This window comes from Prionailurus viverrinus, chromosome E2 (genome assembly GCF_022837055.1).
Source record: "Prionailurus viverrinus isolate Anna chromosome E2, UM_Priviv_1.0, whole genome shotgun sequence".
NCBI classification, from domain to species: Eukaryota; Metazoa; Chordata; class Mammalia; order Carnivora; family Felidae; genus Prionailurus; species Prionailurus viverrinus.
In genome coordinates, this window is record NC_062575.1 from 18,448,974 (window position 1) to 18,462,199 (window position 13,226).

A 13,226-nucleotide genomic window follows, 5' to 3' on the forward strand; every position below is an offset into this window, starting at 1 on the left:
ATTATGATTATTTTACAGATGAGGAAACTGAGGCACAGAAGTGTTAAGTAGCTTGCTTATGGTCAGACATTCAAAATTCAGGGATTTGAGTGCAAGCAGCCCAACTTCAGAACCCAAAGGTTTTGCAGTAATTTGCAGAGAAGGAATATATGGGAGTAAGGGTTTATCTTGCAGCACATAATAATTTGGGCATGCTGATCTAAAAGAATTCTCCACTGTAACATCAAAATATTCACACTGTGGACAGTGATTTAATTTTAGCAAAACATGATATATCACATTAAAATACTGTTATAAATTTGATATTTTTGCTGCTGTTGGCATTAAAATTTTAATTATGGGGGGGGGGGGGCCTGGATGGCTCAGTTGGTTAAGCAATCAACTCTTGATTTTGGCCCAGGTCATGATCTCTCAGTATGTGGGATCAAGCCCCACATCAGGCTCCATACTGATAGTGTGGAGCCTGCTTAGGATTCTCTCTCTCCTCTCTCTCTGCCCTTTCCCCTGCTTGTGCACATGCACACACACTCTTTCTCTCTCAAAATAAATAAACTTAAAAAATAGTAAATGTGTTTGTTTTTAAAGCTGTAAATAAACTAAAAATTATAACCTAATTTTATGTTTTTGCATATTTACTTAATATTATAATAAATAAATATTATTTAACCAAAAAATTAATGTCTGCTTTTCAAAAGACACCATTAAGAAAAGACTGGGAGAAAATGTTCATGATACATATTCCCGACAAAGGACTTGTATCCTCTCCATGTAAAGCACCCTTACAACTCAATAAAAATAAATAATACAATTAAAAATGGAAAAAGATCTGAAAAGTTACTTCACAAAAGAGATACATGAATAGAAAGTAAGCACATAAAAAGACATGTGCTCAACATAATTAGTCATCAGGGAAATACAAATTAAAACCACAGTGAGATACCACTATAAGTCCACTAAAATGGCTAAAAACTAAAAAAAAAAAAAAAGTATTGATAAAGGGATGGCAAGGATATGGAGCCACTGGAACTTTCATATATTGCTGGTCATAATGTACAATGGTACAACTACTTTGGAAAACAGTTTGGCAGTTTCTTATACATATACTGTATGACCCAGCAATTCCAGTATCAGTACTTAACCAAGAGAAAAAAGATACATACATTCACACAGAGACTTGTACTAGAATGTTCATAGCCGCCACACTCATAATAGCTCAAAACTGGAAATGATCTGAATGTCCATCAACAGGTAAATGTGTGAAAAAATTGTAGTATATTCATATAAAGTAATATTACTTAGAAATAAAAGGTAGTGAACTAACGATAGACACAACAACATTGATGAATCTCAAAAACAGCATGCTAAGCAAAAGAAGTAAACCCAAAGGGGTACACATTGTATAACTCCATTTACGTAAAACTCTAGAAAAGACAGATCTAACCCATGGTAACAGAATTCATCGGGGGTTCCCTGGGGTGGAGTGTGGAATGGGACATGGGAGATAATTTGAGCACAAAGGAACTTTTTGAGGTGATGAAAATGTTCTATACTTTGACTGTAGTGATGGTTACATGGATTTATATCCAACTTTGTTGAAATGTGCACTTAAAATGGGAGCATTTTATTGTATGTAAAGTATACCTTGGTAAAGTTGGCTTCAAAGAAAGGAAATTACAGATTAATAGCATGTACTAATATTAAGAGTAATGGTAATAGTATTAAAATTTGTTTTTGTAAAAGAGGGAAAAAGCCCATATATGTCTGCATGTATCTATGGGAGCACAGGGAAAGGTATGACAGAATGTATACCAAACTATTATCATTGTTTTCCTTGGGAGGTAAGAATAGTAAATGTAACGAATATTTGGGAGAGACTGGACTTTCCTTTATCCGTATTGTTCGGCTTGTGGCAATAACCACCACTATTTTTGGTAGTGTGGTAGTTAGTACACACAGGTGTGGCTGCCAACACACCATCCCTAAACACAGTGCTGTTTCTCTCATCAAAAATTAGAGGCTACTTCCCCTCCCCTTGAACCTAGGCTGGATGTGCAACTTACTTTGATAGTAGAATGTGGCAGAAGTCATACTAAGCCAATTCTAGGTTGAGCTCTTAATAGGCATGGTAACTACCAAATGATGAGTGTCCACACACAGGGAAGAGAATAACCATGTGGAAGAGCACTAAGCTGCCCCAGTCAGCACCCCAGCCAAGTGCAGCCTCCTGGGTGAGCCCAGCCTACACTCCACGCAGCAGAAGAACCACCAGCTGAGCCCAGACACCTCCATGTGAAGCAGACATGGGCTGCGCTGCCAAGCTTGATACATATTACGGAATTCTGAACAAACGAATGGTTGTTGCTTTAAGCCATTAAATTCTGGGGTTGTTTACGACACAGAAGAGAGCCAAACGTGTTATGAAAGAAAAGCCCACAAAGTAAAATTTTTTCATCACTAAAGTAAAAGTTAAAATATTTCTGGAAACTACCTAATTAGAATGCCCTTGAAGTGAACGATATGATACTGCACCTTTGAACAAATTTTGTTGAGTAAGATACTTCTAAAGCTGATTTGTCATTCCTTGACTAGTCTTGTAAATTGCTTAAGAGCAAGATGTATTAATAATGTATTTCTTAAAAGCAAGACTTTTTCCCCCCATTGCAATCAAGACAAAGAAAATAACACAACAAAGAACTTGCTTAGTCTGTTCCCTTTGAAAAACACAATTTTCAAAAGATATTTTTCTCTGTCTGACAACACACATAGCAGGGGGTGCAAAGAGCTCTAACTCACCCACAATTTTAGGAAGTAATCTGTTAGTATATAAACAATTTAAAATATAAACAGCTTTTGAGCCAGTGATTCCACTTTGGCAAATATCGATCTTACAGAAATAAAGGCCCAGTACTTAGCATGTACATATATACAGAAAATGCATATATACATATTAATATATATTTCTGTTTGCACACATATATGAGAATTCATATTGCAGTTTGTATGCCATAGGAAACACAAAACAGAAAAAACTGAAGGTCCAAGCACAGAGGAATGGTTGAATAAATGGTAAAAACTACGTGATACATCCATACTATAACAATATTATAGTCATTTAAAAGCTCCTCTCCTCTACGGGAAACAGGGGGAAAAGAGGAGAGAGGGAAATAAACTACAAGAGTCTCTTAATGATCCAGAACAAACTGAGGGCTGCTGGAGGGAGGTGGGTGAGGGATGGACTAGACGGGAGATGGGTATTAAGGAGAGCACTTGTGATAAGCACTGGGTGTTGAATGTAAGTGATGAATCACTGAATTCCACTCCTAAAACAAACTTTGCACTGTATGTTAACTAAAACTTAAATTAAAATTAAAAATAATAATAACAATAAAAGATCCTCCTCTCATCTTAACTCCCAGGCCAAACCAACTGGAAATCAGAGTAACCTACTAGACAAATCCAATTATCCCATTTTCCTTTATTTTCTACAACTGGCTAGAAGAAGGTGGTTGTCAGAGCAGAATCTGGGGCTGAATTCCCTCCTCTCTGGGAAGACGATAGGGTTTCTAAAGTCACATTATGGGCTTCACCTGAGCTAGATGGGATCATGGGTTGCTCACGATTTGGATGAACTCTAAGGTAGCAGTGACTGCTGAACTAAAACGTAAAAAATGAAGCAGGTAATATGGAAAAGTTGACAGAGCACATTAAATAAGGGTGTTTTACAGGTTTTAAGAGTTAGAAATATACCCTCAAGCACAGGACCCACCCTTTTCTTGGAATATAGAGTAATTTGAGAAAAAGTGCCTTTTAACCTGGAAATATAAGCTGTTTTGCCCCACTATTCCCAGGTGACACTCTACTTCCCATAGCATACTCCAACAGAGACAAGAGATTTGGTTCTCTCCCCTCATTCCTCATTCCAAATATTAATTCCTGATCTTTCCTACAGAGTTCACTGAAGGTAAATTCTTCAGATGGAGCAACATGACTGTGGCTTTCTATTTTCACTCTCGTTTTTAGAAGTTTCTGACCTACAGTAAACTGGAACTTGTCTGAGCTTGCTGATTAGAAGACTACGTTTTGCCTCTAAAAATAATTGCGTACTGTTCTTTGCATATCATGATGACACTACCAGATCTGAGGTGCACTTCTGGAGCAGCAGTGGTTTCACACTGAGTCATGTATCCACCCTTCCATCCATCCATCAGTCCTTCCCTCCTTCTCCCCCTCCTTCCCTCCCTCCCTCGCTTCTTCATCTTTTCATCTACCCACCCACGGACCAACATTCTCTGACAGGTTCCTCCATTCATTCTGGAAGCAAAGGTACACATTTTGGAGATGGCTGGTTAGGGTTAGAAGTATGGTCTGAAGTCATGGAAAATTTTTTCTCTGTGAGAACTTAGCAGTCTCATTCACTGCTAAGAGTACACATCTCTGGAGGGCAACTTAGCTCTAAATATCAAGAGCCTTAAGCGCATGCATATACTTTTTGACCTAGTAATTTTCCTTGTAGGAACCAATCCTAAGGAAAGAATCAATGACTTACCAAAAGAATTTATGTACAAGAATAATCAATAGCACAGCTCATAAAGTAAGGAACTGGAAATAACCTAATAAACAATAATCTCTTTCTAAAAGATAATTAAATAAAATTATGATAAATTCAAGCTATTGATTATAATACAACCAATAAATCTTATATTCTCAAAATTTTAATGACATGGAAAAGTGCTTATAAGTAATGTTAAATGAAAAAAAAGCAGTATACATACAGTATAATTACAATTATGAGAAAGAAAAGGAAACTAGAAGAAGACATCAAAATGTAAACAAAGAGTGGTTACTTCTGAATGGTGGAACTATTAGTGATCACCTTTTTAAATACTTTTTCATATCTTCCAGATTGTCCAAGATGACCATGGATTACTGATACAATTATGAAAAAGGTCTATAAATAGATTTTAAAGTTACACCTCTCAAAAAAATTCGACATGAGTAAGAAAAAGAGAAGGAAGATGAGAAAAAAAAAATAGTTATTCGGTCTGGGCCTCAACCATCAATTCCAGCCAGATTAGTATTTCCAGTTTATATTAATATAAATATTCGTTACATTGAACTATATTGATGCTAACCTAGGCAGACTTGGCAAGAAGCATTTCATTTGATCCTCTGAATTTTGCTGAAAAATTTCTCCTTTTGGAATATGAAAACTCTAATCCTTGACTGTTGTCTATTGCTGCTGAAATCTATAAATACTCAACTCCCAGACTATCCAATTATTCACATGTCCGACCTACCCTTTTATCTTAATTCAGACATATGCTGTGAGTTGAAAATCTCTGAAAACTATCAGACAAAAAGCTATTTTTCAAAAATTGGCCTGCGGTGTGGTGATAAGGACAAGGAATTGATGCAGGCCCATAGTACAGTACCACATTCAACTGCAGGATCTCAAGAAAAAGGACAAAGACCACTTCCCCTGCGCTCCTACAGTGCCCTCCACAAGCAGACCACCTGACAGCGATGGTCTGTGTATGAGCCACTCTCTCCTACTAAACTGTAAGCTCCTTGCAGGAAGAGACTATGGCTTTTTCATGCTCTTACTTCCAGCCCCAGGTACAGAATCTGCCATTTAGTGGCTAATCAAAAAACATTTCTGAACTAAACTATATTGATACTCCTACCCCCAAGATTAAGAAAAAAATAAGTATACTCAAGACTAAAAACAAAAAACAAACCTTTGAGTATTAGGAAGAGCTATCATATAACCCAAGAATTTATATTATTTAGAACTTGACAAAAGCAGGAAATTAAATTAGAATGCAGAAAATGTTTGGGTATTATTATGGGGAGAGGTGGAAACTGCTTTCCTGTCAAGGATTTCTGACCTAAGCTTTGGAGTCACATGAGAGCCACGTACAAATAAAAAGCAATCTCATGTATTCTTCTCTCTCCTTTCTAAGAATATGAAATAGATGCTGGAAAAGTATATAAATCTTCCCTAAATATAAGAGATAATTTAAAAATATAATCTAGTTCACATTATGGTCCATTAAATGTAAAAGGAAGGCAAGCAAGGGTAGGAGGCGTATATAATCACCTCAAAGGTAGACACAGGCTTTTTAATAAGGACAACTCCCGAATTCAGCAGGTATCAGAAAAGATATCACTGGAAATTACGGTCATAAGATTGGTATAAAATAGATAAACCAGGTGCACAAGCTCCCACATCCAAAAGGATGTGTAAATATATTACAGAAAGGAACAAATAACTTTTTCAAACTCTCTCCAGTGAGATGGCAATATAAAAAGTAACAGATGGGAGATAGGCCGGAAATTCGGTCAAGGCCACCAGAATGACTGAGTATTGTACAACTCCAGGGCATGCCATTCATACAATAACACCTCTTGGAACTTTTATGGCTGTGAACAACCTGCATAATTGTATGTTGTAGTCCTGCATTTATCACATGTGAGTAATGTTATAAAGCAGAAACAGAATGGTCCACATGAGCTCTACAACAGGGTATATCAACATGGGGCCCTACTGACATTCCGGGCCAGATCATTCTGCATTGTAGGGGGCTGTCCTGTACACTGTAGGCTGTTGAGGAGCATCCCTGCCTTATACCCACTAAATGGCCAGTAATATTCTCCTGCCCCCAGTTGTAACAACTAAAAATGTCTCCAGATATCTCCTAGGGAGCAAAATTCTTTCCCCTGCCTCCCTATTTGAAAATCACTAATCTAGAGAACAAAGGACGGGGCAATGTTTGTTCAGCCCTGCTGAAGAGAAAGCAGATATCGCATCTGGCATATGTGAGAAAGCTGTGTAGTCTCCATCAGATCAGGAATAAGGCTCCAGGCGGCCTCAGAAGGAAATACCGTCGCATATGTATTCAATCCTCTTCACTTTAATTCTACTTTTTAAGTAATGTCCCAATTGCCAATTCACTATCTTGGGCACAGTATTCTAATGATATATTTTTAAAAGAAGTTTTAAAAACTGCAATGACAGATAACAGTCCACAGGTTATTGTCAACATCGACACTGGGCCATATAAGAGGAAACATATGGAGAAACATTTGGAGTGATTGGTAATTTAGCAATGTGTTAAGATTAAATTTCTAAAAGTACAATAAAAAACTAAACAGTTCCTCAAATAAAAGAAACGAAACCAAAATCTCTCCACAATATTTTCTACATTGAAGAGTAGAGATTAAAACATACAGATTAATATATAATCTTGGTTTGAGAAAGCCTTCCTATAGGAATAAAAACCATAAAGGTGTAGATAGATTTGCCTATATCAAAATAAAAAACTTCTGTGTTTCAAAATAAAGTGAAACAGAAAGTATGAACACAACTACAATGTAAACAACCCATAGAAAATAGTCACAACATAAATTTCAGTGGTTCACAATTTTTAAATAGGTAAAGGTTTTATAAATCAAATAACAAAATCAATACCCCCAACAGAAAGATGGAGAAAGAATAGGAAAAGCCAATTTACACACACACACACACACACACACACACACACACACACCCTCCACATACACACAAAATTTAGTCAATAAATATATGAAAAATGTTTAACCTTATCAATGGAATTAATGGAAGTAAAAACAAGGTAGCATTTCTTTATACATGTGCTTGATAAAAATGATAATACATGGCATATACAGTACTGATGAGGGTATAGACAAATATTCTCAAACACTGAAATATAAACTGGCACAATCCCAGGGGGACGGGCAAAATGGCTAAAGGAGAGTGGGAGGTACAGGCTTCCATGGAATGAGTAAGTCACAAGAACAAAAGGCACAGCATAAGGAATACAGTCAATGATACTGTAACAGCATTACATGGTTGACAGATGGCGAATATACTTGTAGCGAGCACAGTATAACGTATAAACTTCTCAAATCGCTATGTTGTACACTTGAAACTACTTTAACATTGTGTGTCAACTATACTCAAATTAAAAATTTTAAATAAATAAACTGGCACAACCTCCCTGGAAGACAACTTAGCAATAAATATCTTTAAAAATATGCACATGCTTTTAACAAATTCTACTTTTAGAAGATTGTTTTCCTAGGAAATGATCATGAATCTGCACAAAGGATTTAGCTACAAGGATATTCATCTTAATGTAATTCATAACAGCAAAAACTCGGACCAACCTGTAAGTTGGTCACTTAAAAAAATTATGGTACATTCAAATGATATATTACCATGCAATCATTAAAAATTACAGAGGATGTGGAAAATGTCCATGTTAATGACAGGAAAAAGGTGCTTAATAACATGGGAGAATGTTCAGGATGCAACACTGTTTTGGGTAATAAGACTGGGTCTGGAGTCAAGCTGTCTGAGTTCAAATTCGGGATCTACCATTAATTAGCTGTGTGACATTAGGCAAGTTAGTAGCCCTCTCTGTAGCTGTTTCTTAATGTCTAAAAAAAATATACAACCCTTATGAAATAATGGATCTAGGCTACAATTATCAATGGTTACTTAAAACCAGGAGGAGGAAGGTTGATGGAGAAGTTTATAACAGATATACCTGACTAGAAACACCACTAATCGCCCTCAGCACCACTAAAATGAGACGACCAGACATTATGTGCCTCCTCTTGTGAGACAACAGGAAAGACCATACACAGCATGCCTATGAAGTATTTTTAGCCCTCAAATTTGACCCTGATTTACAAAAGTGTCTAGATCTGTCGGCATACTAGAAATATGGGGATTTGAGTCCATTAAAATGAAGTTTGAGAACAATCAAAATAAACGGACAGTGACAAAAAGTTTAGAATAGTGCTTACCTCTGGGGCAGGTAGAGACTAGGAAGGGACAAAAGGAAACTTCATGGGCTACTACAAGCGTTCTACACTGACGTTAGTATACTTTCTATACTTCACTGTGTGTGTGTGATACCTCTGTTTTTAAAAATGGCAAGAAAAAAGCTCCTGATTTTCACCATCGTCTAGCAGCAGGAAGGAAAGCAGACGTGCTTGGGGAACTAGGCATGATGCCAAGAGGAAGCAGCAGTGTCCCGCACCCGGTTCCCACCTGTGGGCCTCGTTCTCCTGTGGAACTCCCCCTGCTGCAAAGAAGAGCTGGGGGTGGGGACAGAGCAAGTCCCAGGCCAATGAAAGCAGGGTACTTATTAAGGAAGCCTTACAGAGAGGCTGTCCACAGGGATTTCCATATCACTGGTAAACTAAGAATACTGGCTATGTTGTAAAAACGGGCTTTAACTCCAGTGAAAGGATTTCAGCAAGCCACCTCGTCTCCGCACTTGGACATGTTGGTAATGTGAATTAGAAACTGGCAGGTAAAGCTAAAGGCGGTATCTATGGCTGGATACCTAGAAGAGTAGGCTATGGAAACATTAGAACTTTGAGAATTGATGGAGTTTTCTTTGAAACAGCCTGCAAAAGACTGTTTTGGGAATTGGGCTAATTATAGGCACATGTAAGGTGGAGTAAGACCTCTCTCCCAATCCACCCAGTTCTTCACCTCCACTCCCACCCCTGGTCACTAGAGACTGAGAAACGTGCATTTTGGTGTTCATCATCCCGGCGGTAGAGGTCTACCAGAAGTTACAGAGAAAGTACATGTTACACTGATGTAGTCTATGTATGGCATACGTTCCTTCTTAGCTCCAATAATCCCAATGATAGACGCAAATAGAAGTCACAGGTTGCACTTGGACCTGAGATACTTGAAGCTTAACATTCACACCTCCTGTGAGAGAATGATTTCTTATAATGGTGCACTTGTCTGGTATGTTTCGGATCCATATTTAGGACTAAGGCAAATATAGAAAGTTGGTCTTTCTTTAAAGACTAGAAAACATTTTTTTTTCTAAATTTCACTTTCATGAGATTTTTCTTTCACTAATCAAAAGATTTAGGTAGAAAAAAATTATTTAAGTGGGTAGAGATCTAGGTCCTCTTTTTTAACCAGGAGGGACGCCCAGAAATTAGGAAAATTCAGGGCTATATCTGAAGAAATAATGCATGGTTATTCAGAAGCTTTGTAAATACTTTGAATGCTGGTAAAGAAGAAATCAGTGTGATTTCTCAAAGCAAGTGGCAAAAAGCTATTTTGTTTTCCAAAATCTTCACCTATTGGGTAGAGTAACATTTACGAGCTCACAGACAAATTAGTCAAACTGAAGCTGAGATCACTTCTCTCTCTGCCTTAGGTCACAGGCTAGGGGATACATGATGGAATTACTAACGGGCCGAGAACAAATCTATCGGTGCTTGAGAAGATGCTGATCTAGATTAAAGAAGAAGTCCAGTTCGGCATGGCATTGTTTTCAGGCCAAAATATTAACCACTGATGCTACTACATCTCTTAATGTAATGTGACACAGACATACAGAGTGAGAATATGGCCCCCAAACACACCTTAATTCTCCAAGTTCAACATGGCAGCTGGTTGGCTCAATGGACACTATATACCACTGGCCACACCTGAATGACTGGTTTGCCTTATTTTAAGGCTTCAAGCTATCTATATTCAGTGTAGCAGTCAATGGCTAAGTTTATGTAACGCAAGTTAAAGAACCCCCTCCCAATTCTATGTTATATAGCCCGATATAAAAATAACAACAGTATACTTTTTGACTAATGGAGAAATTTGTTAGTTTATCTTAATTTAACCCCCATCTTTAACGTGAACAATTGTTTTCTTTGTCCTGACTCCCCAGTGTCCCATCTCCCAGCCCCTTAAGGGTACTCAATAAGTAGTAAATAATAAAGTATTTCTTTTGTTTAAAAAAGCAATCTTTCTTGTTAGCAAAAATGAAAATTTATTGAGCCTGTACTGTGTGCCAAACACTATTCCAAGTATTACCTTATTTAATCCTTACAATAGCCCTATGAGTAAGTGCTATTAATATCCTCATATTATACACGATGACACTGAAGTACCAAGACGTTAAGAAATGTTTCCATGGTCACATAGCCAATAAGCAGCAGTTTGAGATTTGAACCCAGATATTGTGACCCAGGAGCTCATGCTCTTACTTACAACTCTCAGCTTATGTAGTCTGGAGCAACGTCCTTTGAGTTGGGGGGTTCAATTCTCAGCACCACTATTTACCAGCTGAAAGTGTCTTGGGACAAACTGCTGAAGGTCTCTGCACCACGATTTCCTCACCTATAAAACGGGTCTAACAACAGCCTCTCTGTAGCATTTGTTGGGAAAACTAGATGAGACTATGTATGCAGACGACCTGGCACACAGTAGCCATTCAACAAGAGCTAGTGCTATTCCTTCCCTGTCTGACATTCCTCCTGCTGCTGCTCAGCCAGTGTGAAACTTCTCATTCCAGCTCCAACGAAAATCAGGCCCCAACATAGCTGAGGGGCGGAGAACAAGCAGTGGTAGGAAAACAGGCACTATTGCTGCCAATCCCTTAGTGGGCATGTGGATTGTTGCTAAATCCTTGAGCAGGAAGTAGTTCATCTCAGCCCTGAAACTGTCCTCCCCTTGCTAGCATAAGAAACCTCCAAGGTACACAGACTTTGTTCCGAAGCCATACTGCCCCCCACCATTTTCCAGGCCGTGGAAAACTCACCTAATGCCCTGACAACTCGCATCAGGACTTCCCCGACTTTCATTCTGGTCTCTGGTATGTGCTTGTCTTTACCACCGTCATACTGAGCCAACAGGCCAAGCAAGATTTTCTCAGGGTACACATCTGAGAGCAAGGCAACCCCTGGGGTTAAAAATAAAAAGAAAGGATTCATTATGGTTTAAAATTGGAAAGCAAATAAACCCAGACAGCCTGTGACGGGATGAACACTGAGACACTTAAACCCACCTCTGTAATTCTACCAGGAAGGGCTGCCCTTTATTTGGAATGACAGCATAGTGAGTGCAGAGAACACGGGTCTGGGAGTTCAGACTCCTGGATTCTTCTAGTCTCAGTCCTATGTGTTCTCTAAGATCACTTCCAGCACTGGCATTCTATGATTTATGAATTCTAGACTCTTTTTTTTTTTTTTTTTTGAGAGAGAGAGAGACAGAGAGAGTGCAAGTGAGGGAGAGAGCGGGGGGGAGGAGGAGAGAGGAGGAGAGAGAGAAGGAGAGAAAGAGAGTCTTAAGTAGGCTCTATGCTCAGCACAGAGCCTGACTTGGGGCTCAATCCTACCACCCTGGGTTCATGACTGGAGCCAAAATCAAAAGTCAGACGCTCAACCTGATGCTCAAATGAGCCACCCAGGCGCCCTTGGATTCTAGTCTCTTAAAGCAGAGGGTATATGATTATATATTGTGGCAGGGATTCACAAGCAGCAGGAGAAGACTGGATTAAATACCCTCCAGAGAGCCCTCCAAGTCTGAGACTCTATGGTTCTATGACTAGTATTATTCCTGCCAAAGCACAGCAGTGCTTCCTGTCTTTGCTGCGGTTCTCTGTTCCAATATGAGTATTCTCTGTAAAACTGTCAACGATGAGAGTAATTTCCACAAGGAAATATCTTCAGAGCATTTTGGGCATGATCAGTAGGAGACCCATACTTATGGCTGAGTTCCCTGATCAGAAGTGGGGAAGGTCCTGCTCTTGAGTCTCTCTTCCAAGTATGGTAGTAGCCCCCCCTTATTCGCAGGGGATATGTTCCAAGACCCGCAGTGAATGTCTGAAACTGCAGATAGTTCCAAACACTCTATATTCTATGTTTCTTCCTATACATACCTATCTATGAAAAAGTTTAATTAATTAATTTACTTTTTGATTTAATGTTTATTTATCTTTGAGCAAGAGAGAGACGGAGTGCAAGCAGGGAAAGTGCAGAGAAAGAGGGAGACACAGAATCTGAAGTAGGCTCTAGGCTCTGAGCTGTCAGCACAGAGCCTGATGTGCGGCTTGAACCCACAAACCATGAGATCATGACCTGAGTGGAAGTCAGACATTCAACCTACTGAGCCACCCAGGTGCCCCTAATAAAGTTTAATTTATAAATCAGGCACAATAAGATATTAACAACAATAACTAGTTAAATAGAACAATTGGAACAATTGCAATAACAACTGTCATAAGTGTTATGTGAATGTGCTCTTTCTCTCTCTCAAAATATCTTAATGTAGTGTATTCGCCCACATTCTGCTTGTGATGACGTGAGATAATAAAATGGCTACATGAGCAGACGAAGTGAGGTCAGTGACGCAGGCATTGTGACAGTGTTTGGCTACTACT

The 13,226-nt window shown here is 38.6% G+C and overlaps 1 protein-coding gene across 3 annotated transcripts in view; it reads right to left on the bottom strand.

Moving 5' to 3' along the window:
• Nucleotides 1–13,226, bottom strand: part of TANGO6 (transport and golgi organization 6 homolog) — a 190,640-nt gene that overhangs the window by 68,663 nt on the left and 108,751 nt on the right. For 2 of the 3 annotated variants that reach the window (XM_047834685.1, XM_047834684.1), the window contains one exon: nt 11,607–11,747. The exons of the other annotated variant lie outside the window; for it this stretch is intronic. In XM_047834685.1, the coding sequence (XP_047690641.1) occupies nt 11,607–11,747 (141 nt within the window). The remainder of the gene's footprint in view (nt 1–11,606; nt 11,748–13,226) is intronic. 3 annotated transcript variants of the gene reach the window in all.